This window comes from Ptychodera flava, chromosome 13, assembly GCF_041260155.1.
Source record: "Ptychodera flava strain L36383 chromosome 13, AS_Pfla_20210202, whole genome shotgun sequence".
Lineage (NCBI taxonomy): Eukaryota > Metazoa > Hemichordata > Enteropneusta > Ptychoderidae > Ptychodera > Ptychodera flava.
Window position 1 is genome coordinate 3,759,156 of NC_091940.1, and position 24,971 is coordinate 3,784,126.

General features: G+C 40.1%; 1 protein-coding gene across 1 annotated transcript; it reads right to left on the reverse strand.

Moving 5' to 3' along the window:
• Positions 1-52: 52 nt before the first annotated feature.
• Positions 53-23,945, reverse strand: LOC139147128 (probable E3 ubiquitin-protein ligase DTX3). Its single transcript, XM_070718033.1, has 5 exons — positions 23,677-23,945; positions 3,561-4,309; positions 2,522-3,198; positions 1,984-2,192; positions 53-1,584 (listed from the first exon to the last, which is right to left on the reverse strand). Exons 2-5 carry the CDS (start codon positions 3,628-3,630, stop codon positions 1,515-1,517), a joined length of 1,026 nt encoding a protein of 341 aa, XP_070574134.1. The 5' UTR covers positions 3,631-4,309; positions 23,677-23,945; the 3' UTR covers positions 53-1,514.
• Between the last annotated feature and the right edge of the window lie 1,026 nt (positions 23,946-24,971).

The window sequence follows — 24,971 nt, forward strand, 5'->3', positions numbered from 1 at the left end:
AACCACTTTCAGTTTGACACAAAGAAATGTGCGCGGAATTTATGTCCTAAAATTGGTTTCAGGATATATTTATTCCCTTTTCACAGGCATGTAATACTCTAAATACAATTGTAATGAAATACAACTATACGAATACTTCAACGCTGTCGAAAAGTTTGAGTTGGTCAACCCTGCTGGTATATAATCAATAATAAGCAACAGTAATATAATCATCTCTCTGTCTCTGTCTCTCTGAGACACTTGCGCGTCTCCCCACACGGTACCGGAGTATAGTGCTAGAATTGCAGAGCAGTATAAATGTTTCTCAGGTCGTACGTTGATAGAATTACAAGCAGTCGTGCAATTACTAAACGAATAATAAACTTTGTCCATGTAACCGCATGCTAACATTATTTGCTGCATGGTACAATTTATGGTATAGAAGAAACGCCTATTTAACTGTCGATTTATCGGAATTTCATCATATGTAATTTCTCTATGACAAAGAATGCATCACAAAGATGCCGGACACACTCAAAAATGTGTAAACCTTCATTATCAAAGCTAGTTGTAGATACGGAATTATTTAAATACAAGCGGGGTATCAAGTATATCATGAATCTTAAGTCCACAGATAGAGGCAAATTTACAATGTCGATTTTATTCAGTCTGAGAGCAGGTAGCAACTCGAACGTAATCAAACAGCCACGTGTCTGTACCTTGTGTTTACTTTTCAATGACTAAAAAAATATTATGAACGACCCTAAAGAGCTGTTTTGCCTGTGTTTAGCAAAAAATTAAAAAAGGTAAATCTTTCAAATACATGGACAAAAACCATTTTAAAATGTACATTTTCACATTGATTCATTTTGTATATTGGTATATCACAAATGAAAGTGCTAGTTGACCAAAGCATCGCCATACGTAGCAGGCCATCCATCCAAACAAGTGTAACAAACAAGTCGTCCGTAGACAAGCAAGTGATGGACCCTGTAGACTGCTGTCATACATTGAAAAGCTAAAGTCTATCAAATCCTTCTCATAGTTCATTTAGTGAATTTACTTGCCCTGTGTTAAAACATGTACCTGCTGGACGTACTTACCAATAATAAAATAACCTTCATGAACGCCACCAACGGCTTTACTCAGATACAATGAAAGATGCAAGATTGGTGACTTTGCCCGAATGAAAATGTATTTCATTTTAAATTTGTTGGTTTCTTTGTAAATAAAATAAATTTTAAAGCACACTAAAAAATGTAAATTGTCCCTACCGACGCATTCACGTATTTTCACACGTACATTGGTCGGTAGTCTGCGTTATAGAGGGAGAATCGGCCACTTTATGGTGACTACAATAGAATCTGAAAAACAAAGCTAACACATTTAAAAGTAATAACATATGGTGATATCTGACGGTAATGTCTCCGGTTTAGAAATGAAACTGGGTATCTTTAAGAAAGGAGAATACATGCAATGGTTCTTATAGGATGCCACTATACACTTCCAACGATGCCTGTGACACAATGATTCCCCTACTGGACTCCTTTGGCTGCAAGTTCTTCTTTAACTCTGTCTAGATACGTTGAATCAGGATATCCATGGCTGTGAAAACAAGTAGAAGTTGTCATAAATAATGCGTCAACAGTCAATCAAAGACAAGTAAGATAAAGATACCCGGATCAAAAGGTATCTTCAGTAAAATGTCAATCTTTGTAGCAAAGATGATTTCAAGTTTGTTGAGAACACATCCGCTAATCTATTTTAGGTTTTGCACAGTTAAGTTTTGTTGTGTAATCACGGTCAATATCTGAGTCGGTTTCTCGAAATAACGGTTACATGTATTATTTGTATTAAATGATAATTTATCAAACTTGCACAGCGAATGGCCTTCTCAAAATTAAATGCACAACCAAACATATGGTCGAGTATCAGACAGATTCAATCCCTAACAACACTGAAAATATCGGAGAGTAACGGCATTGAACGGTAATAAAAACTTACTTAGCAGGTCCTCCAGCTGGATTTGTCTTGTGGTGTACATCATTTGAAACCACACTGTTTTCATTTTCTGTCGTTCCAATCTTGAACAGGAGGCGATGGTCAAAAGCCTTCTGTAAAAGTGTCAGGACTTCTAAACCGTGTCCGTTTGCCGGTAGGTAAGCTCTGAGTCTCATACCATTATAAGGCTTCCCGGGATTTGGATGACCTTTCTGATACAATAGAGGACAGATTTCCACATAACTTTAGTCATTGTTAAAAACACTGAAAGATCTGATGTAGTTACTTTCGGAAAATACGTCGATGTTGGTACTTTCAGAACGTCGGAAAGTATGAAGACGATTTTAGTCGTTCGATGGATTAGATTTGAGTATGAAGAGTATTGTTATATCTGTGCATTAGCATGTCTGTGTAGGCACAATGGAAGAAATGTTTGGAAATGAAATATGATGAAATAGTTTACTAGTATTTATTTTGTAGTTTTACAGGATGAGTAGATGAGTATAGATTGAAGATCATTAAAAATTGGAAGACGTCTCACCTCTTGGACTCCATCAGGAAAATAATAATCAACAACAATGGAGCCAGCGTTCTCGTATCCAGGCAGATCATATTCGCTTTCTTTTTTAAAATCCATTTTACCGTCTGGAGGTTGCAATCCCTCTATCACCAAGACCAGCGTAGTACAAAATGGACACTTTCCTTTACGTTTAAAATGATTCTTGAAACAGTTATCACACAGAGTCTCCTTACAGCAGTTCATCGACTTCAAGCTTGCTTTGTCCTTTGAACATATTTTACATATGCCCCCCGCTGTCACGGACGTTGCAATTTTATCTCTGTCCATTGCCGGGTTTATTTTCTTCACGTTCGTACTGAGCAGAACGACTCCTCCAGTTGACTTCTTGTGTATGCTGCCCGGTAAATATGTAGCGTTGTCATGTAGCTCAGTTGAACGATCTGGTAAGGCGACGGTAATTGGTTCAAGGTCGCTCAATTCCTGATCCAGTTTGGAACGATCGATTTTGAGCCCTAAAGCATCGGTATCATCAGGTTCAGTGTTACAAAACTCTAGCAGAAATTCGCCCGTTGCTTCTACATCATAGAGAACGATACGGATGTCTTCCAGGATCGTGTTTTCCTCACGTTTAGATGAAAATTCGATTATTGCTCTGTGGAAAATTTGTGCACAAATACTAATAGGTATTCCATATAGACCTGGAAGGGAGAAACGAACAAAATAAGTCAAATTTGCAAAAAAAATGGATTTAACATCGTCATTTTGATCAAGAAATCACTGGATTTATACATGTAGGGCCTAATTATATGAAGCTCTCAGCATCACTGTCAATGATGCAGCACTTTTCGATCTCAGAGAGAACTGTTGTTCTCATTTACACAGTTTGATCAGGTTGAAATTAATGCTTCACGATTTATTTTCACGATGTGTAGTGTCAAGTTAGTCTAACAGAAACGTAGACCTAATTATAAATCACCCTAAATGACAAATTCATGTCATAGACGGGATCTATTTTACTACAACAGTATCATCTAATGTACCACACTACAGCATCACGTACCTGCTCCTACAGCAGGAATCGCCAGTGACTTTGCTTTCAAGATCCGTGATGCATATGTAAATATTTTCATAAGCAGGTGAAGAGTTGCTCTTTACAACGTCGTTTATCTTCTCTCCAGATCGGTCCAACAGCATGGATGACATGTTTACTTTTCAAATTTCCCGCGGTGGTATGACAGACTGTCTCGACAGGCAAATGACCATACGTGTCGACGATACAGTTTGACTGCTCCTGGATTATCTCACCACCGGTCTGTACGATAGCCCATGCCACGCCTCCGCCATGCTGTAGACTAGAATTTGCTGCGTTCACGATAACATCTGTATCCTCGTGAGTTATATCGGCGATGTAGATCGATACTTTCAGCCCTTCTGGAGTCTCGTTTGAATAGTGTAACGTTTCCAGACACCTTGACAAGTCAACATCGTTGGTTGGCTGAGAATTTTGCTTTTCCGATGTTGATAACTCATCCTCACCAGAATTGGCAGCATCTACCTCTGCCATCGTCTGATCTGAACAGTCCATCGGTTCACTCTCCTTATCATCTTCATCACCGATCAATTCTCCTCCTGTTTGATCTTTGTCATCTGTCTTTGTTACAGATGCATGTTGGGTGTCATCGATTTCAGGATCCAGTTCAGCATTGTTGGTTTTAGTTTTCTCACTATCAACTTTGAATTCACCTTCATCCATTGTTGGTAATTCAACCACTTTTTCGGATATCTGGCCTCTAATAATACCTCAGTAATCTATATTGCAGAGGATACGAAATAGATTTTAGCTTCAGCAGCAAGGATAAGGCTAATTGCAAACAAGATTAAGTAGTAAATTAAACGTGTACTTTGGATTAATAAGAATTTTACACCCATTTTATTCATTTATCTACATGAAGCGAAGGAAAATTTAACCATCCATGTAACTAAAGTATAACCCTGACCTATATACGAACTCACGGCACGTGCAGCAGTGCATTGTCCTGAACTAAGCGGGCCTGCTGAGCATGTTTATACACGTTCCGAAGGTGTACGGGAAATTCCGTGTGAGTCATCACCATCAAACTAGCCTATATAAGGACCCGTTGTCATCCGGCCGGCCAGTCGCGGAGTCTAGCTGATGTGAATTTTTTCCAACTGCATGACTGAGGTCTGAACCGAAGTTCCTATCGGTACGAACTTGTTCACCTGATAGATAAAATTTTAGTAATTTCCTCTGAACTTAAATGTGACGGAAGACCATTACTTCAAATAATATGAGACGTTTCAGATGAATGGTACTGATATCTAAAGTGTTCACTCTTTTATCTCTACGTACAAATGTAGTTCCTAAGTCGTTCTCTATTCTATTCCCACCAACAAAACATTCAATACTCATTTCCCCTCCCCGATCTTTATCAATACTTATGATAATATCACAAGTTGTTCTGTTATCTGTTTTCATAGCATAATATCCACCAAATCGTCAAATTCATCTCCAGTAGCTAACTTTACACATCTAATGAGAACTGTACCATGTTGAAGTATTTTCATATTATCAGTCATCTGTTGATTTACTGTCTGTAAAGTGAGAACAGCTGCCTCATCACCGACACTTTTAAGACCCAGTTTCTTTAAAGTTGTGTCCCAAAATAATCTAACTGGAACTCCGCTAGCTGTATACGAGCAATAATTCTCCCCCTCGTTTATCCACCTTCTTAGTGTATTATCTGCCTTCATTATTGTATTAAGAGGACTAATTTTAAGATGAATTGGTATACCAAGAAGTGCAATGTATGGATTCGTAGGAGTAAGCCAACTACGAAAATCTAACAATTTATATTTGTTTACATTGCTATCAAAAAAAATCACATTCGGAGTTCCTGGTGGTTCAGCAACACCTCCTGCAATTTCACTATCCAATATATCTAAGATGTTACGCGGCACATTATAAGGCATGAATTTCTGACTAGCCGAATCCCATGTCAGAGCAAAAGGAGTAGAATCATTCGAAGCCTTTGTGGCGTCAATTACAGTTTCATCAATGTCTTTAAGTTCGGAAATTCTACAGCATGCTCGTGGGGTGGCCCGCGGCATTGGCTAAAACGAAATATTTTTCGCGGTCTTTATAACGAAGGACGTAATCCTTATTATGATTAGCAGCCATCTTAGTATTATTGTTAACTTTAACATCACTCAGATCTTCAAGCTCAAGATTTTGCATACGAATTGTACCTAGACCGAAGCCACTTGGATCAGACATACTCCGTAGGGACCTATATACAGTGAAAATTAAAATAATACCTTGTAATATACAATAACATCATGGCTTCAGCTATAGGAATGACAGTTCTCGGTGCTGTATTAAATGCAACGGCATTCACAGGAGGAAATATTATCGGACAAAAGCTTTCTGGGAATGGTGAGGCTCTTATTGAAGAGAAAGTCCGACATGATAAAGCATTAGAAAAATTTGAACATGATCGCAACGTCTGGTCAGAAAAAAGATTACTACAGGCTGACTGGGAAAGAGAAAATCAAGCAAAGGATGCACATGCTGCGGCAGAATTAAGAGATACAGATGCAGAAATCCTGGAAGAAGCAGAAGCGGTGCAAAGCAACTCTACGTCAAGTCCAGCGCAAGCGTTAGCGCAATTCTCAGATTATTATCAACCCAGTCCTGAGCAAAAGAAATATGAGATGATCTATATTGCTGGAGGATTAGTCGTGGGATGGTTTATCTTCCGATAGGGTTACACCGGTAGGGGCTCCTCGGAAGCTTCGGGACTACAATAATTCAATACAAAAGCTAATTGGCCAGTTATTGAAATCGATCATGTTCCCATCCTGATCTGTTATCCAGATACGCATTGAATTCATGTAATCTCCCCCTTTTCTCAATGGCATAGAAATTGCTCCGTTTTTAAAATCGTAAGTAACCTTTTCACTTATTTCTCTCGTATCCCGGATGGGAAGTATTTGTAAACAGTTCGATACTTTCCCCTGTATGTATCCTCCGGAGGCACCCGAACCAAATGAAACATAATTTCCAGTAACATCGACTACATCTGAATGAACTATATATTTAGTGACTGTTAAGAAATCCACTTTCTTCGGACTCATAGTACTTTTTATAACTGGGTTGTCCTCAGGTTTATCTGAAAAGCCGACGACGTTGGCGAAGCTACCTGTGGCATTGAAATAGACTTTAATATCTTTAGCCAAAGTTAGATAAACATGGTTTGTCGGCAGATGTTTTTCAAAATTAATTTTTTGCTTCAACCCGATTGCTTTGTTTAACGTATCGATATTGTAGTTACCTGGACGTATTGATTTAGTCTTCTTCGGTTGGTCACCTTCTTGATATTTTATTACATTATTCGTCGATGTTATGTTATGCCATGAATTATATAGTCCCACTCTAGCAGTCTTTATTCTTCGTAACTCTGTCTTCTGCTTCACGCATTCCGCACTCTAGCAGGTCTTATCTTCGTAAAACTGTGTCGTGCATCACAAGGGTAAAATTAACAGTAACAGGTTCACCTGTTTTTGCTTTCAATCCAAATGATCATTGTTGTGCGCTGTATATATTACTAAGTATAAATGTTCGATGAATATTATTATTATTCCGAAGGTGCCCATTACACAGTATAAGGTTCTGCAGGAATAATATTTTTCTGTTCAAGGAGATCTTTGGTCGCAACCGCAGCAGCAGTCGCACCACCTAATTTTGCCAATCGAGTCAAATTTGGACGACTTGGATCGCCAACCTCTATTTTCAGAAATTTGCTGGAGATCATAAGATATCCCATCGCAAGTCCTGCGATTACAATACCATCGTACATTGTGTTTACAACTGTTTTAATATCCATGATTGCTGACTAGTATATAAAATAAAAAATAAAAAAATATGGGGAGTTAATCCATCTCATACAATGTAGAGGAGCTGGCCCCCGGAGCCGCTACTGGCTCTGTTTTTTCCGCTTTCTTATTTTGGGGAGGATCTTTCCGATCTGGACTCGATCGATTAACGGGACAGGGGGTATGTCGAGCACGCCCCCAATATAGTCCTAATGCAGTCAATGAAACTCCCACAATTCCTAAAACAAGATAACATTTATTATACCAGCGTGAATTATTATCACACTGTTCTTTCATTGTAGGAGGTAGGCTTATACAGTTTGTCGCTACCGCATCACTCCCTCCCCTCCCTCCCCCTTCATTGCTTTTAGTTTCTTCTCCTTGTTTTCCTGTTCCATTCCGCTAATTTCTTGCCCGCAGCAACTCTCCCTGGATGCTTCGGCGGTAACGTCACTTTCTCTATGTTGCGCTGTGGCGTAGGAAGATCGTCCCTGACGGAGTCGTTTGCGGTGTGGGCTCCGTCGGCGGGGCTGCTGACGGAGTCCCTGGCGGAAGCGTTTGCTGAGTCGGCGAAGTGAATCCATTTATTTCAGGTACTATATTAAACCCGATTTTTTTAAAATTTAAATGTTTACCCGTAATTAAACCGGTGGAAATTAGAGCAATATGGGGCCCCACGTGTACGCTATCCGTCCTGATAATCTTTTTATTTCACTGTTTAGAATAAAATCCTTTTTAAGATCAGTGGCATAGTTTGTTCGATCATCGATTGGAACTACCTGACTGATTGCGCGGGCTCCTAGATCTATGAAACTTTGAGTGATGTTATCACTTATAAGAGAACTGTATTTCGCTTCATAGACTTTAAATGCTTTATTCACCGTTTCATCTCTCCATTTTTCTACGTCAACAACTGTAATCTCCTTACCAAAAATAACTTACTTTGACCACTTGCGATGACACAGAGTATTTTTTCACGTTTTGTCTCTATTATGGATCGATTATTGTCCGACGCTGCGGTTGGTAGTGCCACAGTTGTATTTGCCGATGACTTTATTAAATTCTCCATTGTTTGCAGTATGTTATCTATTCTTAGTAAAAAATAAAAATTCGTTTAAACCTGAATCCGAAATATAATGATTAACATGGTCTGGAATGTTAGTACGATTCCGAAGGATCGGAAAAATTCTCCTCCATTTAAATCTATCTGTATATAGAAACACGAATAATGAGTACAGACCTATTCCCAGTTGCTTTTCAATTGAATAAGACGAGCATACCGCAGTACAGCATGCTGATACCCCCCTTCCAAACCGACGGGGGAATAAAACCTATTCTCATGGACTTAGAAATATATGTAACGCCGACAGATAAATTTACTTTTCATCCACGGGATGTGTTCAAAGATAACGTAATCACTCATAGAACAGCAAAGAAAGTAATGTCTGGCTGGGCAGTCCAAAGATGAAATACTGGGACCAGCAACTGAATTTCGCTGTATGGTGTAGCACTACTGGTTGTGGTATATCATTCGCCCATCTCTTTGATAAGAAATTTCCGCCCCAAATACGATCATTCTGCCGTTTCCATGTATACTTTACAATACGTCGGATCCTTCACGAAATGGGCGTTGCACTTCCAGACGATACCCCCACCTTCAAAGCGGGCGACAATCCGTACAATCTCGTCCAATATGAACTTCTATGTACTGAATTTGGAAATATAAGTCCAACGAAGTCCGACTTTCGTTATCGAAAAGGTCAAAATAAAGGTCTTGGTTATGATATGAATATTACACTAATCGTGGTCCCGTTCGACAGCCAAAAGCGATATACAACGGTCATGACTTTTTCCTCTCCGCCGACGGAGGCGTTTTCTATACACATACCATTTTTGGAAAGAAAAAACATGTACTGTCCGACAAAGAACGACCGCACTATTATTTCTTCCGAAATGATGGATCGGAGGGACAATATAATAGTTTTCATTCCTCTGAAGGGAGACTCGGGACTAACAAAGGCCGGTCTCGCCCGCCTCAACGAAAGCCTTGAAGCCTACGTATATTGCATACTTGGCGCACAAGCGAATATTCGCAGTACCATAGTGGGTGATACTGGCAGTGCAGAGCAAGTCCGAAAAGAATTCGGCGTTCTCCTCGAAGATGAAATTCGTAATACAGACAAAGTAATCAGTTATAGGCGATATCAAGACACAATAATGAATACTGGTGTCAAACTTGATATGGCAGTCTCGCCCAATTTACTTCTCTTACCGTCTGAGATGGTCATCCTTTCGGGCCCGGCAATCTCAGGTTATAATAATGAATTGCAATACGCAACAGAATCTATGGTCTTCGGAGTGAACGGTGATATAAACACGGAAGTTCGAGAAAGTGCTGTACACGAGATGGAAGGAGGAGGGGAGGGGGGGGATCCCGTGAAGTGGCAGGACGAGCCCGGAGAGTCACCTCACAATGACACGACTCGGATTCGGTCCCAAGGCCCTCCACCCCCTTCGGAACGCTTCGGAACGAAGGCAGCAGCCGTGACCAGCGCAGACCCTATTCACGAATATGGTAAAATTGGTTTGCTATCTTTAGCAATATTCATTACTATTGTAGGTACTGGAATATTCTAACTCGAGCCAGTAACTTAAAAGAACTAGAAGAGATTCATTAATTTACAGTATATAGATCCGATCCGATGGAAATGTTCGCAACCCCACCATTCAACATGATTATAACTGGACCGATAGGTTCTGGCAAAACAAGAATTTGTAATGGACCTCCTCACCGGTCCGTACTTAAGGAAATTCGAATATATAGTTTTCATTTGTCCGACATTCATGAACAATGAAACGTACAATAAAAGATTCATTTTCACAGATGACAACGTATTCGTGCTTCCGGTCGAACACGATGCTGTGGAAGATACACTAGCCTTCGTACATAAGGAATGGGCCGGTACAAACACTTTAATAGTACTCGACGACTGCGCCGCGTGCAAAGATATGAAGAAGCGCAGTGACAATTTAGTCAAAATTGCTTTCAGCTCAAGACATGACAGATTATCTGTCTGGGTTCTGACTCAACAATATACTAGTATTAGTAAACCATTCAGGGAAAACATACAGATGTTAGTACTATTTTTCACACCGAGCGAGATAGACATCAACTCTATTATAAAACAATATGGAATGAGGATGTCAAAACAGAAGGCAGATTCACTAATCAATCAATTGCAAAATACACAATTCAGTAAACTAGTATTTCGTTTACGGCATCCGTACGGCATAAAATTTTTCGTATAATATAGCAATTATGGAAGCTGAAGGCTCTACCGATAGGAACACCAAAGGCGACACCCCCGAAGGCACTCTTAGAGAATTATATTACAACCCAAAACTGGTTTTGGAGGTGTACAAAAATTATATGACGCAGCACGCTCCAGCGGACTGAAAGTGACCAAGAAAGAGGTGCAGGAGTGGTTAAAAACTCAGCTAACCTATAATCTACATAAACCGGTACCTCGTACTCGTGGGGTGCCTTCCGGGCGGCCGACGCGTTTTTGTAACATCGATAGACTCACAGTGGCAAGCGGATCTCGTGGAATTCCCTCCCCCGTTCGCAAAAGAGAACCGTAACATTCGATACATGCTAACAGTAATCGATGTGCTCAGTAAATACGCATGGGCCAGGCCGATACAGTCAAAACGGCAGATGATACTCTGAAGGCACTACAAGACATAATTAAGAAATCCGGAAGAAGGCCCGACAAACTTCAGACAGATGAGGGCGGAATTTACTAATCCGAAAAATGCAGGGATGGTTGGAGGAGGTGGGAATTCACTGGTTTCATACCTACAGTGACAAAAAGCTAGCGTCGTTGAACGTTTTAATCGGACGCTTAAGACGATGATGTGGAAATACTTTACATACAGACAGACACGTGAATGGCTTTCTATTCTACCCCACCTTCTTGAGATTACAATAACACCGTTCACGGAAGTATCAAAATGAAACCCAGGGACGTAACAGAGGAGAACGATTGGCAGGCATTTTATACACTATTCGGTCCTGAGTTAGCAGCCGGGGGAGCCAACCCTGAATTCAAGCCGGGAGAACGGGTCCGAATTACAAAATACAAGACCACTTTCAAGAAAGGATATTTACCAAATTGGACAGAGGAGATTTTCGTGGTTTCAAAAGTTGTGTACGCAGCTGGCTTGGGAACGCCACCAGTTTACAAAATAAAAGATCTGAATGGAGAGGAAATACTCGGCACTTTCTACTCCGATGAACTTCAGAGCGCCCTTTCGGAACGCGACGAGCTGTACAGAGTAGAACGAATTTTGAAGACGAAAAAAATTAGAGGAAAGAAATATTATCTGATAAAATGGAAAGGTTATCCAGAAAGTTTCAATAGTTGGGAGCCAGAGGAAAATGTTATTAGTACTACGTAAGTACTTCGTAAGTTCCTGTCCATGGTACTTGTCAAGTACTACGTAAGTACTACGTAAGTACTAACGTAAGTATTTACGAAAGTTATTCAATAAGTACCATGGAAAAAGTCTTAATTTCTTGAAAGCCGAAAGTGTCAGTTTACCACCCCACTTCCACCCCCCACCTGGCCAAGTATTTATCATGTACTGTCGTAAGTAATGTTCACTTACTGCATCTTTTTCGGCCGTATGTGGATGAGGTGGGGCCCCTCGGTTCCTCCGGAGGCACATATTAAGTTTGCAAGATCTTCAAAACGACTTCTCATGTTCCATAGTCCGTTCTTTCGAGTCCCCCTTTTTCAGCTTTATCTATAAGTTCTGGTTGAAGTATAATGTACACAACTGACATGAGCCATAGACAAGTAACTTCAAAGTCCGGTGTTACAGAACCGTAGGGTTTCATAATGTCAAGTGCTCGTAGGTCAAACGAAGCATTATAAGCACACACAGATTCACAAGCGTTAAGAAGTTTGTGTAGGTTCTTTAGTGAGACTCGAGGTTGTTCTAGTTGTTCTTGACCAGGTGGGAAGTACGCTTTTTCAAGTTCCTCCTCCTTGAAACCGTCTATTAAAAATCCCTGGCTGCCGCTATCGCGTGCCGAAGGGCCGCTCCATGCAATTCCAAAGTCAAAAGCTCGTGGATATTCTACTGGTCCGACTGTCTCGGTATCAATTGTTGGATTAAGTATATTCTTGAGAACGAGGGGGGTAAGAGCGTTCCGAATTACCAAACATGGAAGTCTGTAGTCGTGGCAAATTTCTAAGAAAGTCTGTTTGAACTTGTTGTGAATCTCTTCTAGTTCTTTTAAGGCGGTACGGTGATTTCGTATGACCTGGCTCGAGTCAACACATTCCGCCTGCAATAATCCCAAGGCATATCTTTGAATATGATAATGAACTGGGTAAATGGTCAAATGCTCTAGAAACAATCTTTTTTTCTTCCGACTCCGTGGAAACGCCCCGGATTCTAGAAAAAGTTAGATGTTGAATTATGGAAGAGTCACAAATAATGTATTGTTCTGAAGGGAGGCCCCCATCCCCCTCCCTCCTCCTCCCAGCCTGACATTGTAAACTAAGCGTATGTTCTATAAACTGTTTCTGAAAATCGGCAATCGAAACGGGGTGACACGCCCATTATAAAAGTCGGCAATGTTGCTGGAAAAACTAGTGTCAAATTCTGGTACGTGATACGGATCCAAATTTACTGCATCGTAACTCTTACCACTTCCAGTTGGTCCATTTATGAATATGTATGACATTTTGGGATACTATATCATAGAAATTTTTTAAAATTTTTTTTTTATTAAGATATATACGATAAGACAATGGCAATCCTTTCTATTTCAGATGCAATAAAATACTTGAAACCGGAGAAAACATCAAAATTGATGATGGAGGCAAATTAGTATTTGGTGAATATGTAGATCCTTTCATATACGTAGACAGTGAGCTAGAAGTAGTTTTCCCCATCGGACCTAAGTACGGTTCGGGAGGTGATCCTGCTACATGCGATGGGGTGTGTGTCCGTTGGCAACCGAGTCTTCAAAAGTTTACCGATTTAATAATATTCCGTACCCTAGGTGAAAGTTTCGATGCATCTACTGCTAAAAGTTATGCTGCAAGCCTAGCCGCTCACTCCAAGAATATTCCTGCGGATTTTACAATCCATCTAAAATATACTCGGAAGCGCGGGGCGCAGCCAGTGGCGTATTTTAAATTTCAGTTTAAAAGCGCTACATGTATTGATATGGTTCAAGAAATTGACTGCGGTTTTAAAACAGTGAGTCCGTTACTACCAGTCCGAGAAAATCCTGCTATTGTACCTCGTAATATCCGAAAAGGTAGTAAGATAGAATTCTTAGCATTTAAACCGCGCTTAAGTAAGCGTGCTCTTTCTTTCACTGTTGAGAGATTAATATTTTGTGCTGCGCCTAATAAACCAGAAATTCAAGATGTGGAAGAACTAGTCGACTTAGAAAGATTAGGTGAGATATATAAACAAATAAATGCTGACAAAAATATTATAGTGGATTTTGATGACCTATCATAGAATAATTATTTTTTTTCTTTTTAAAATTTTTAGGATAGTATATATCATAAAGATTATTATGGATGAGATATTGATGTTAGGCACCGCTTACAAAAAGCATTCGATGATGCAGTTTTACGAAAAGAATTTCCTGAAGTCAAGCGAGTCAAGGATATCGGGGAGCTGGTGGATATTGAAGGTATGGTTAAAGAAACGGAACGAAAGATGTACTCTGTTTATACCGAAATGAAAGTCAAATTATCGGATCCGAAAACTGGTAATACACAAATTCGTATATTGCCTGTTAAATTAAAAGATACATACACAAAAGATGTAAGAGGATCGGGATCGGATGTGGGGCAACAATTAATAGATCGCTACGATCGTATGCTTGATACAATTGAAAATGTTGAGGGTTCTGGTCTCGTTCTCGAGGAGATACTTAATTTTGAAGTAATTCTAGTAGAAGTTTTACTCGGGGCTGGGGCTGGCACAGTCCAACTTCCCGGATGGTTAAAAATAAGCATTGTGTTAGCGATCTTATTCTACCAGTGGGGCTGAGAATTGTTTTCAGTATGCTGTCGTAGCAAGTATAAAGTTGGTCGATCCTGAGTTTCGCAAAAAGAAATGTGGTCAGGTAAGGAGAAAATGGGATACGTACATCCCATTTATTGCTGACTACTGTTGGGAGGGAATACCCACTCCCACGCCCGCCGATCTGACTGTATTCAGGCGCTTCGAGCAGCAAAATCCGGGCACGAAACTTCAAGTGTTTCAGATCCACGAGTCCGATCCAGCCCCGTCCGACATAACTGTGTTATATAGCGGAGCCCCTGTCGGAACGGATCAAATAGCAAATATCTTACTGATAGTTGGCGACGGCGGCCGTTCTCACTTCGTTCCAATTACTGCGTTAAATCGTCTTCTTAATTCTCATACTAATCGAAAGAATGAGCGCAGACAGAAGTGTATTTGCCCGGTTTGTAAAAGAGGTTTTAAGTCAACAGAAGAATTAGAAATACATCAGGTGTACTGTGGAACAGACGACGCCCAGCCAGTTTTTCCTAAGGAAGTGTGTCAATTCGAAGGACATCGGAAGAAGGTCCCCGCCCCCTACGTCGTCTATGCAGATACTGAGGCAATTATTGAGAAGGGGCCGGTCGACACATTCCATTTGTCTTTCGTATGTTATGGTGGAACGGGGGTGGGGCCCGGGCCGACCCACTGTTTATGGTAAAGAACATTCACAGGTCTCTCCTGTGTTACAGACTTTCTAAAGGATATAAAGAACGGGCCGAGTATTATTCGAAATCGTATTATTGGAAAATAATACCGATGAGGGATCCTTCTAATTACCGGCGCGACGGATGTGATCCAGTCTGTATTGCATGTGGAGAGCCGGCAGGATACCGAGTAGTGAAGGAGGAGGCGACCTTCTATTGCGAGGGTTGTCGCCCGTCGAGAACCATTCCTATCTACTTTCACAACCTCAAGGGATACGATGGTTCTTTTATTTTGAAAAAGTTACATGAAATAGATGATGGTCCCGGACAAGAGCCAAATTTAATAGCTAAGACGAGCAATGGTGGAATTATGGGTCTCTCGAAACATTTATTTTTAGTGGCTCAATTGTTGTTGCCGGAGGGAAGAGGGAGATAAAGAGACGTTTATTTTCTATAAAGTTTATGGACAGTGCTCAGTTGATGATGGGGTCATTGGCGAAGTTGGCAAAAACTGTGCCGGACCACGGATGGACGGCGGCCCCACTTTCGTACCCGGACATTCAAAGGGCGAAAGGTTTCTTCCCCTACGAATATTTAGACTCGGTTGACAGACTGGGAGAGGGTGAGCTCCCGGAGAGGGGGGAATTTTATAGCGAATTGACAGAAGAGGGATTTCAGAGTCGATTACGAACATGCATTAAGAGTATGGGACGAAGTTGGATGTAAGACGATTCGTGATTATATGGAATTCTATTGTGAGACTGACGTTCTACTTCTTGCAAATATATTTGAAAATTTCCGTGACACATGTTTAGAAGCATATAAGTTAGATCCGGCCCATTACATGTCAGCGCCTGGCTTGACATGGGATGCTATGTTACTTTACACGGGTAATAAATTTGGGCTCATTCAAGATGCTGAGCAGATGAATTTCGTACAGAGGGGGATTCGAGGAGGTATCAGCCAGTGTAATATTCATTATTTACAGACAATCATCCTGCGGCCGCGCCACTGGCGGGAATTACGATCCAGAGAAGCCGGTGACCGAAATAAAATATCTCGATGCAAACAATCTCTACGGCTGGGCAATGAGTCAGGCAATGCCTACGGGCGGACTTCATTGGATGACGAAGGAAGAATTGTTAGAATGGTCTGCTCAGAATGACGGAGCAGGATTTGATTGGGGACCCGACGCCACCTTTCCACCAAGTTTTCTAGAAGTAGACTTAGAATATCCGGTCGAATTACATGAAGAACATTCGGATTTACCATTAGCGCCGCATCACTATGAATTTCCGAGGCAGGGCGGTCGACTGATTACAAGTGTGATGGATAGAGAGTCCTATGTCTTACACTACAAGTTGCTGGAATTCTATCTTCGGATGGGAATGAGATTGAAAAAGATTTATCGGGTGCTTGCTTTCGATGAAGCTCCATGTCTCGCGAAATATATTGACTTTAACACTAAAATGAGGGCAAAGGGGAGGACAGATTTGAAAAGAATTTCTATAAGCTGATGAATAATGCAATGTTCGGTAAGACAATAGAGGATGTTCGAAAGTACAGAGACTTTAAATTGTTTTCGGACCGCGGTTCCGGCCGTAAAAAGATTCAGAAGTATAATCCAAAGATGAAACATATAACTTTCATAACTTCCGAAGAGGATGGCGATTCCTGCGACAGTGCCCTACTGGAACTGAAAACGGATGAGCATAGATATGTAAAACCAGTTTTCATCGGCGCCGCAGTACTGGAACTTTCTAAGCTGCTTATGTATGAGACGCATTACAATTACTTTCGGGTCAAGTTCCCTGGAATACGATTAGCCTACATGGATACTGACAGTTTTGTTTACAGTGTACCAATACCTCCCGGATCCGCGGCCACGCGTCACACTTTCAATGATATAGTCCGAGAAGATGTGGAAAAGAATGGTGAGAAGTCTATATATGATACTAGTGGGATGAGCGGTCCCATGGTGGTCCCCAACTTTCCGAAGATTAATAAAAAAGTGATAGGTAAATTTAAAGATGAGTTGAATGGTGAACCTATTCTTGATTTTGTCGGCATACGCTCGAAAGTGTATGCTTTTCGAACTCCAACTTCGGAGACGAAAAAAATAAAGGGGTGAAAGATGTTTGTGTTAGAAAACATTTGAACTTTGAAGATTATAAAGATCTGTTTGAAACTGGGAAGGAGCCCGAGCCGGCACAGTTTGTACAGTTTGTACGGAAAAAGGCTGGAGAAATCCGTAGTGAAAAGCGTAGTAAAATCATGATGGCGCCAAATGATATCAAACGTGTGCAGTTATATAATCCAGACACGGGCGAATGGCTGGCAGAAACATGGCCGATAGGACGGACGACGGGTCATGGTTAATATTGTAAAGACATTAATCTACTATTTTCAACAGTGACCTGGGCATCACTGATAACATAAATGTGGGCAAATATATTATCATTGTGAGCGTCATCGCCAACCCACGCGGTATCTTTCTTCAGGATCTCAAGTTGAATTCCGTCCTTTGTGTTCATTACTTTTAAACCATTTCCATGAAACTCAATATCTTTAAAGCTACGCAGATCGATAAACAGACAGAATTTATTCTTCAAATAATCGGCCTCATCTATATCAATTTCACACCAATCTTTATCTTCAGCAAAATACCGTCGCACCTCTCGCCAAAATTGTCTTGGTATCATCTTCTGAGCGTACACTTTATTTGCAATGCCTTCAATCATACAGACACAGATTCAATGGAGGGGTTAATGAAAAGTTCACTGTTCAGTTCTGCTGATTCTGATTTTTAGTGAAGAGTATAGCGATACCTCTAATGCTACGTCGTGGTACATTTATATTTTCATTGATAACCGTGTCCGATTCTTTGAATGGGATTGTTCTAAAATAATGTATATGCTCGTAAAGGTAACTTTTTCCACCGTTGTAATAACCAGCAGTTGACCTCGCGAGATCGAGGTCAGAAATTGTCTCGTATTCCATTTGAATGTTTTTTAATTTATAATTGGTTGTAATAAACTGATTACTGACAATTATTGGGGGCGGGTGCCAACGTAATTTCCCATTCAATATGACTCCCTAACGCTTTTGGATATGCAACTCCATGACCTGTCACGAGGGGATGAGTGAGACGAATAGCATATTTTGTTTTATATGTGTCGAAAAGTAACTTATCGCCCACGACGGCGGCATCTGCATCGGTCGCACCGCTTCTTAATTTTCTTAGATTTTCGTTCTGAATTCCGTACAGTGTCATGTTCGTTCTCTCCTTTTTATGTTTGAAGAGATCGCGATAACATTCAATAAGGTTATATTTATTCAAATCGAAAAGTGTCTGACCCTCAAATGTGAGTTTCATACGCTCCACCAAATTTTTTGCAACATTTTGTACTACACGGGTAGTTCCACCTCCCATTACTTCGAGATCAAAAACCAGGTCGAAAGTGTTAGGAACTAAGAGTACTCCGCTTTCTAACTTCGGACATCGTATGATAAGTGTCTGGCCTGGATCTGCCTCACTTGGATTATGAGCAATCACATGATGAGTTCTTTCTGACTTCGTTCCATTCGGTATTCGGTTGGTGAAAGTCGGTGATAATGTTCTATCGTACCCCATTTTCGTGTAATGTATATAGTAGAAGAAAAAAGAAAATAAATCACATCTTTACATAAATATTTCCGTCTGACTGAAAGATAAATCGATTGCCTGTGTCGCGAATCAATCGAAGGACCCAATATTCTTGGAGATGATGAGCCTCTTGGTCATCCTCAGTATCCTGGAATACAGCTATGAATTCTAGTCGCTTAAAGAAGTTAGTCTTCTGACATTCCTTCACGAAAGCTAAAATGTTATGATATAGATTATCATCTTTGAGTCGGACACCTGGATTTGCTCGAAGTATATGTCGATTTACTCGTCGGAGTTTGCACCATTCCAATTCGACAGAGAAACCAAACAGGTCTTTATTTTTGGAAAGAAACTTTGCAATATTCTTTTCACCAAACATGTCGATGCCGTAGGGGTGTCATATATTAATACATAATTTTATTTATAATGACTAATGTTAAACCAGTTAAAAATATCCATAGCTGTTCTCCGACAAATCCGACCACCGATCCTGCTGTTTTTAATAGAAAACTGACAAGGGAGCCGATTAAACCTGGTATTGCAGCAGCACTTTTTGCAGCCAATGTTTTTAACCATTCGCCAAATTGCTTTACAATTTCTTTCGCTTTTGTATATACTTTGGGTGGACCTGAACCTCCTGCGTTTGCTCCTCCTCCCCCTGCTCCCGCTCCTCCTCCTCCTTTAGTCACAGCCAGGGCAATTGTTGATATTGTCATTCCAAGGGCAGTCAGTATTGCAGCGATTGTAATACCATTTCGTTTAAATAACTCTGTCAGCTTCAGCCTGAGTGACAATTCTGGATCGGAAATTACATCACGAAGAGACCTAGTCGTAGCCAGACTTTCACGTGCCTCACTGATCTTACCATGTTTCGTATTCAATTCGATTGTCAACTTTAGCTTCTCTTGTTATGAGTTCAGCTAGTATTTTTTCAGCTTTTACTTTTGCTTGGGTGTGTTCTACAGGAATTTCCTTTAATTGTTTTTCAACTTCTCTTTTCTCTAGTCTTATTTTAACTTTTTCATTGTTAAGCTCGCCAAGACGCATATTCGCAATCCTTAATTCATCATTAATAGCTTTATATTCAGGGTTTAGATTGTTCCATTGTTCGATTTTATTTTCAAAAGCTTGTATTTTTATCTGCATTACCAGAAGCATCTTGCCGTAACTCTGTCAGTTCATCTCTGTATACACCCATGTCTTCTGGCGTCATCTTCTCAGCTGGTATTTTATCATTTTTCACATCTTCAGAATACAATGTACGACTCACATATTCGGGCTCTGCGCTAGAGCGACCTCCTAATACATCTCTCATAATTCATGTCCTCCTTTTTCTCTCATTAATGTGGTGAGCTTATAAAATCCACCTCCTCTATCTTTAGACAGCTTGAGGTTTTTATAATACAGCTTTCCACCCTTAATCTCAGATTCCATAACCAATACATTTAGTGCATCCGGATCAGTAATTTTATTCTCCTTTAAGAATTTATTAACCATTCTTAATTTTTCATCTGCTCTAAGTTCAGTCAAACGACCCACCTGCGGGCCAGCCTGAAAAGGATCGGCTTCCGCAAGAGCATTATCATCTTCTATAAAGAATGTTCCAGCAGTAGCGTCATCATCATCATTTAAATTTGCATCATCGAAATCCTGGAGTGGTATATCTTCTCCTCCTTCTGCCATATTGTATTTCTATATTACTACAATTATTTTTTATCATCCCTTACATATACAGTAAAAATGCACATCTCAGTTGTTGAAAGCGTTGAACAGTTAGCTGACTATATCGAAAGAACTAGCGCTGCATATCGTCGCAGTTATAAATTAATGGGTCGAATTGATATGGCTCTTAATATTACTAAGGGAATTCTTGTAAGCTCTGCTGTAATAGCGGCAATTCCAACAGTTCCGGTACTGTTAGCCTTAACTCCTATACCTGGTGTTGTTATTGATGTAATACAAGGGAAAACGGGTGTAGCAAAGAGGCGAGAGAAGTATAAACATTATTATGTTCAATATAAACAGCTGCTTACACAATACAAGAAAAGGCGCAACCTTCGGAACGAGAGGCTCCGGAGTCAGAACTTATTCAGGATATATTTCATCAGGCGCTAGAAATACAAAACAAGAAGGATTTAGTCCGCCGCTGGAGCGATATCTACGATATTATGGATTGAATGGATATGAAAGTTAGATTCAGAAAAAATTCTGCAGAAACCTATCGGAACGATTTTCTGAAAACTGTAGAATGACAGACATTGAACATGACATCACAAGTTACTAAGCAACTGAAGCCCGGTATTGCGAAAGCGGTATTGCGAAATTCCCTGCTGGAAAGTTCCTGCTGCGTCCTGATAGGGATATTGCGCAACAGTGTTCCGGTAGGGTAGGGGAAAATCTCGTTCCGACGACTCCAACATAGTGAAAATGGACCAGCCAGCAGATAAAATTCACATCCAGAAACGAGACCCGCACCTTCGGAACTGTTCCGATACGGGTCTTTGTAAGAGCTCCGGTACGGCTCAGTCAGAATCTATCTAACAAATGAGAGAGAGAATAGAATGTCGTTCTGTTTTGCCCAGTGGGAGTGAGTCATAGCTACTGTATTGCGCAAGTTCCATTTGGAATGACTCAGCAGGGAATTTCCCCGCTTAGTTCAGGACAATGCACTGCTGCGCGTGCGTGAGTTCGTATATAGGTCAGGGTTATACTTTAGTTACATGGATGGTTAATTTTTCCTTCGCTTCATGTAGATAAATGAATAAAATGGGTGTAAAATTCTTATTAATCCCAAAAGTACACGTTTAATTTTACTACTAGATTACAATTTACAGCTAACTTAAATTTTGCATTTCATGGAAAATTTGTATTTCTTTAATTTAAGTGTTTTCACAACTGGTCGACGCAGATCTTTACAGTTACATGGTCTGCCAGGCAACGAAATCAGGTAGGCTTGGGCGTTAAAGTCTAGATGAGTCTTTTTCTTTGAAGGTAGTTATAATATGAAGGTGTTCTTATGAATGTTACCGAGCTTATGGTGTTAATGTACGTGCGTAACACGGGAATTTTCCAGATGATGTCATCTGATGACGTCCTCGTGTATTTCTCTCTATTCCTTACACAATATTAAGCAGAGTTTATGTGATTAAGAGAACACATTTCGAAAGCGAAAGTAAGCTTATTGACTGTTTCAGATAGCGGCAAAGTACGGTACAGTAGGCCATTAGACTTTATTTGCGAAACCAAGAACTCGAAATGACGTTGACTGCACGTCTACTGACAGACATTAGATGTCCGTGTAAAGAGACTAGACTGTTTCCTCATAATTTCTACACCTTATCTCCATGTTCCACTTTGAGATTATTTTCAATGCAATGCGCTGTCGGGTGCGCTGTACGCAATGTATAAAGAAACATAAACCACTATTAGGCTACCGTTGAACTTCTACTGTCCACGAACCCTTTTACTTCTTCTGTATAGAGCCACGCCTCCTTTTCACGCATTTAGCGCAAATGGAGCAACTTAGGGACCATCTCAGATTGTCGCAGAAGTTCAAGAAACGAAATTCCTTCGTTTAGATCAGAACCCCCTCCCCCTAAACGAAACTTCAAAAGTGCGAAATGTTCATGTCTGCCTGAGAGTACAATGTTGCATTTTGCTATAGCCACATTACAATTAAAGTAATCGATCAGATTTGAGTACTAACAGGGCATTTTACCGCATAAAAGTTTCATTTTATTTTACTTTCCCTTTTTGCATCTCTTGTGCTGTTCTTTGTCTTTGTGAACACGCAATTTGTACTTGGTAGGGGCGGTAAATAAGCGAGAAACTTTGACAAGGGGGCATGTTCAATCATATTAAAACGACTATGACCAGGTGCATAACAAGTTACAATAAAGACATCTAGTGGTTAGAGCAGACGCTTATAAACAGCCCATTTTAAAAAATGATACTTTTTGTCTTTGTATAATTTGATAGATGAAAGGTTTAGGATACAATGTTACTATCGGTAAATTGTGTTTGGGGCACAAACGAGATGGAAACAGTTACAAATTTGTTGGCATGAGTGTGCAGTTTTTCTTTAATTTAAAATAAACACACGAAACTTGTGATCACAAAATAAAAGTGCGAAAGTGAAGTTCACTAATTGAATGGAGGTCAAACCCCCTCCCCCCCTAAACGAATGAATTTCGCTTTTTGAACTTCTGCGACAATCTGAGACGGTCCCTTAGGGTACACCTGGCTCAAATGAGAGTGTATGAAGAGGTTGCTAATATGAAATTTCAATGGAGGTTTTCAAGCAACTGAACTGCAGCTTAAACATCTGTGGGTCCCCTCAGTGAAAAAGGCATTCGGCCCATCTATTTCTGATGCACTTGACACGTTTATCAGTGCTTTGACATTTGTTAAATATTTTTTTTTCGCTACGTAAACCATTAACTTTTCTATTACATTGTGTCCTCTAGTGCTCTCCGTCTTCCTACTCTTGTATAGCTTCCTGTTGAAATGGACTATGACCTCTACATTTATGTTTGTCTAGCCTACATGTATATGTTTCCGTATGCATTCCAACTCCATACAGCAGCCGTAGCCACGAAGTGAAAGACTATTGCCGCGGCCAAACCTGCTGCCCTTTTACATTTTGTGTGCCAACTTAAATCTGTTCACTACGAACTCTGGAATTAGGAGAGTTTCATTTTGCATAGTGCAGCAATTTTCACGTTTCTATCACATTCAGCCACCCCCCCCCCCCCCCGATCCAATGTCGATACGATTCACCATAAATATCGACTGCTTTAGGTCACATCGGATCGGTCTGAACAGAGCTAACAACATAGAAATATTGTAACGATATGACTTCCCTAGCGAACTGCACGAAATCCTACCTTGCAACGACTGAATCGCACTCTTGGTCTGATTCCGTCAATCGTGAAATGTTGCTCCTTTGTGGTGTGATTACAGGACCAACAGTGGTATTACGGCACCACTATGCGGTGCAGCCGTCAAACAGAAGGTAGGATCTGTCTACATATGTGGCTGGTGCAACTATGCGCAAAAGCGAAAGTGATTGTCGTGTATTTGGTACGTCTCGTCTGGTTCTTTGAAAGGGATTAAATGACGTACGGGGAATTTCGCGAATCATTTATGTATATTCATGAGATGGGGATTTCCCCACATAGTTTTGCAATGTCTTATGGGTAATCCCCTGAGTGAACTGAATGCATGGAATACATTTGACAGAACAAGTACATTTAGGCCTACTGGAAAAGGCTGGACGCTTTATGCACGATGAGAAACTGAAATACTAAATGTCAAAAACTTTGCTCATTTCTGTGTTAATAACGGAAATTAAGCTTCTCTATTAACTCTGACATCATAGTTAAATATTATCTTTCACTAGACTCAGTACAAAATTGTTGCTGTGAACTGTTGGTTTCGTCTCTCATACCACAGCTACCTCAGACTGAATAACAACATTGCCGAGCAAACACACAGATAGATGAAAATAGGAAATACAGTACATAAATACAACAAAGAGCAAAAAAAAAATTGCTAATCAATTTATTGAGATAAATAATGATTTGAACGTGAAATTTAAAATGTTATATGTATTAAAAGAAAATAACAATATTACACTAAAGAAATGCAAATGTCACAAACAATCTATTGCATAGAAATACAGGTAATAAATGGTTGCGGGTGTGAAAAATCATGAAGGTCATCTACAAGGTTATGAAATGCTAATGAGATTGATGTTAGCTGACACATGAGAAATGAAATCCTTTAAATGGCTGTCATATTATGGCAATTTAAAATGCCAGGAAGCTGTTTAAAAGCCAGATCTATTTCAGTACAAATAGCCTGTGTTCAGCTATTAACAGCTGGTGTCATACTGACCAACATAGAAAAATTATTGCAAGGACAAGGCTTGGTCAGTCTCAAATTGTAGAGTGTTATCATACAAAGCATTTTCTTAAGTTTCCATTTACAGAGGGAATTTATTAATATATTCGGGGTAAATCAAAATCTTGAAAGGCTGATGGGTAAATTTTATCTGACAAATATATGAAGAGAAAATTAATGCACTACACTGCTTCTTGAAGAAACAACTACCTAACTCTGACATAACCCAAAATCATACTCCATATAAATTGTGGCTATGACGCCATACCACACTCCA